The sequence below is a fragment of the Atta cephalotes genome, assembly GCF_000143395.1.
Source record: "Atta cephalotes unplaced genomic scaffold scaffold00019, whole genome shotgun sequence".
Taxonomy (NCBI): domain Eukaryota; kingdom Metazoa; phylum Arthropoda; class Insecta; order Hymenoptera; family Formicidae; genus Atta; species Atta cephalotes.
Genome location: NW_012130083.1, coordinates 4,975,765 through 4,979,005, shown reverse-complemented (window position 1 = coordinate 4,979,005; position 3,241 = coordinate 4,975,765). Strand labels below are relative to the sequence as shown.

Genomic DNA, 3,241 nt, shown 5'->3' with positions numbered 1-3,241 from the left:
TTCTAGTTAGAGAGATGGCGCATCTTTTCAATGCAATTAAAATGGCTGAAAATTGATTTTTTCGTCGGTGTTTTTCTCCTAGTGAATTAAGCAGGGCTTGATATTCAACTAAAATAAGAAAAAAAGTCTTCTAGCGTAGGAATAAAAAACAGACCTCGTGTCTCCTGGTCATAATTCTCCCTTTCTCTCGCTCGCGAGGTTAGGAGATTAGGTGGCCGTCAACAAATGGACGAGGATGCAGCGAACGTCGGCAAGTGTTCGCTTGTGCTGAATGCGTCAGTTTACGACGGTCAGGGCGATCTTGTTTCGAATCTCGGTGCGGATTTTGCTCGCTCCGTTTACGCAGATTCCTAGCGCCTAAATGAATACCGGGAGCAAGTACAACTGCGTTCTGTGCAATTCGAAGCTAGACACCAAGGAAGCGCTGCAGCAACATTTTAGGTATACACTCATCGTCGTCATAATCAAGTTAAGATTCATAGTCGATTCAAGTCAATTAATCGTGATTTCACGATTATTAACAAAATCGGTGATATTTTCCAAAATGTGTCACGTAGAGATAAAATCCAAGGAAATAATAGACGATTCAAACTAAAACATTGAGCATTCATGACATGATTTGAATCTGAATATCCTATGTTGTTATGATATATCAATTTATATTTATGTACGAAACAAGTTGGAAACTTCTATTTAAAAAATGAGAACGATTTCAACCGAACTCTGATTAACTTGATTGACTGGTAGAATTATTCCTTATCAATCTTTTTCGATACATTAAATATTTCTCAATTCTTAATGAATTTAATAGTTTTAGTTAGATATATTAGATAATAAATTGTATTACTTTTAGATAATAAAATATTGATTATTAAGTTAAGTGGAGTTTGAATCAAAACAAAATTTGTTTTGAAACAAAATTATCTTAAAAAATAGTAAATGTTACCTTTAAAGATGGAAATTAATGATAAATGAAGATTAAATATGAAAGAAAGAGAAAGAAAAAAAAAGAAGAAAATATGATTTAAATAAATCTGACCCAGAATCAATGTATTGCAGAATCAAATTTAGAATTTTCAGCTCTATTCCTTTTATTTTTTTATTTTATTAGCCCTTCATTTTGAATTATTTTCTATATGAAAAAATATATACTTATGTATAAAATAATTACAAAATTTATTATTCATTATCCGTATTTATCCAAATGTTTTGTTTTTTGTCATGTTTGGCACAGGCAACATGCAAATAAGGAGATAGATGGTCGTGGACGACCAATAGAAAGGAAAAGTGATGAAAATACTCTGTGTGATATATGCAATCAGTCCTTTGATTCGATACGGGCAACAATAAGACACAGATTTAAAATGCATCCCAATTCACCAACCAAATTCCATTGTTCCTATTGTGGACAGCAATTTCCTTTAAAGGTAAGTGCTTTATGATACTTTTTTCTCTTCTATTTTTATAATAATTATACGAAAACACATTTGTTCAGAATCACAGAGATACTCATCAAACTTTGCATGATGCAACTGAAAGTGAGAACAAAGATCAACACAGAAAATGTGAAGAGTGTGACTTATTATTTTACAATGAGAAGGCATTAGAATATCATTGTAAATTTATTCATAAAAGGTAACATCAATCGATTCACTTTCAAGAATGTATATTTATGGAATTATTATCTGATTGTATTATTTTTCAGAATGGTACACTTATTTCAACCGATAGCCACTCCTCCGCCTAGTAACAAAATCAAATTCAACTCTATGAATGATGCAATGAATGTATACTATTGTCATTTATGTGGCGTTGAATATGTTGTAAAATTTAATTTGCAACAGCATTTAGAAAGGATACACACGAAAGTGAGAAAGATAAATATAATACAAACATATTTTAAAAATTACTATTTATTATTTTAAACGAAATTTTTAAACGAAAATGAATAACTTTAAAATACAATTAAAGAATGTAATCCTGACATAATTTTGTGTCCTGACATACTTGTGAAAACTTAAATGTTTCTATAACGCAATTATTTTGTAGAGAGAAAGGGAGACTATGCCGCCAGAATTGATCAAATGTACAGTGTGTGCAGCATTGTTTTACAACAAGAGAGCCTACAACATACACAACACTTATCATCACCCGGATGATTTATATGTGACTTCCGAAGAGCAGAGAACGCAGATGGTGACCAGGATTGATCAAGACTTCGACGTTAGGAGAGTACAGTCTATGGCCGATAGATATGTATCACGATCTAATGTAATTAAGAGGAAGAATAGGAAGAAGGTAACACATATTTTACATCCTTATGACCAAACTCTGATCTTAGTTTTATTAAGTAATATGAATAAAACTATTAAATTAACTATTTAATTAACATTATATTTAAGGTAAAAAAGATTAACAATAACGATTGTATATTAGAATTGTATTAGATTTTGTCTTAAGCGATTCTATCGAGTTAACAGATTGATAAAGTTAATCGCAATCTAATCGAAGTCATCTTTAGTTATTTTGTTTATGATCTCAACATAATTTGATATAATATAAATTTTATATGATACAAATATGATCATGCAATAGTATATTGTACATATTTTTATATAATAGCGTAGCCATATAACTAAATTTATATTTATTAATATGTGAATTTAGATTGAAGCAGAGAAGACAATTATTAAGACAGAAATAAAGAGAGAGAGGTCTGTATCATTAGATGACCCTGCATGTATCAACGAATTCAATGAGTCCAGCGATTCCGAGAGCGATATCCCATTGAAGCAAAGGATTACCAGCTAACGGAGGTTATTTTTAAAAGTATTTCTATTCCTGATTCAAGGGAATTTTATTGTAAGAGAGAATTATGAACTGCTACTATACACATCGTGATAGTCATCTGCTTTTTTGCAGTTGTTATTATATGTATATGTATATTATATAAGTTAAAGAAATTAGAAAAGGGGGCAATTGTATATTCATTTTTTGTTTCTACATGGATTATGTTTTAGAAGTACAATTGTAGTAACTGAATGTGTGAGTAACGACGATGAATGTTGAAGTACAGGAAGTCCTATAATATTAATATGAAGAAGAAAAAAGTAATTACTGTAATTTATAAATTCTTGAATAATTTTTTATATGTACATTAAATATCATGTTTAAAAGATATACACACACACATTATATATACATATATATATATATATATATATATATATATATATATATA

At 29.7% G+C, this 3,241-nt stretch overlaps 1 protein-coding gene across 1 annotated transcript; it reads left to right on the top strand.

Moving 5' to 3' along the window:
- Positions 1-2,811, top strand: LOC105619118 (zinc finger imprinted 3-like). The gene is made up of 6 exons (XM_012200648.1): positions 1-441; positions 1,235-1,427; positions 1,496-1,635; positions 1,706-1,868; positions 2,050-2,298; positions 2,668-2,811. The coding sequence occupies exons 1-6, from the start codon at positions 362-364 to the stop codon at positions 2,809-2,811; spliced, it is 969 nt and encodes a 322-aa protein (XP_012056038.1). The 5' UTR covers positions 1-361.
- The last annotated feature ends 430 nt before the right edge of the window (positions 2,812-3,241 follow it).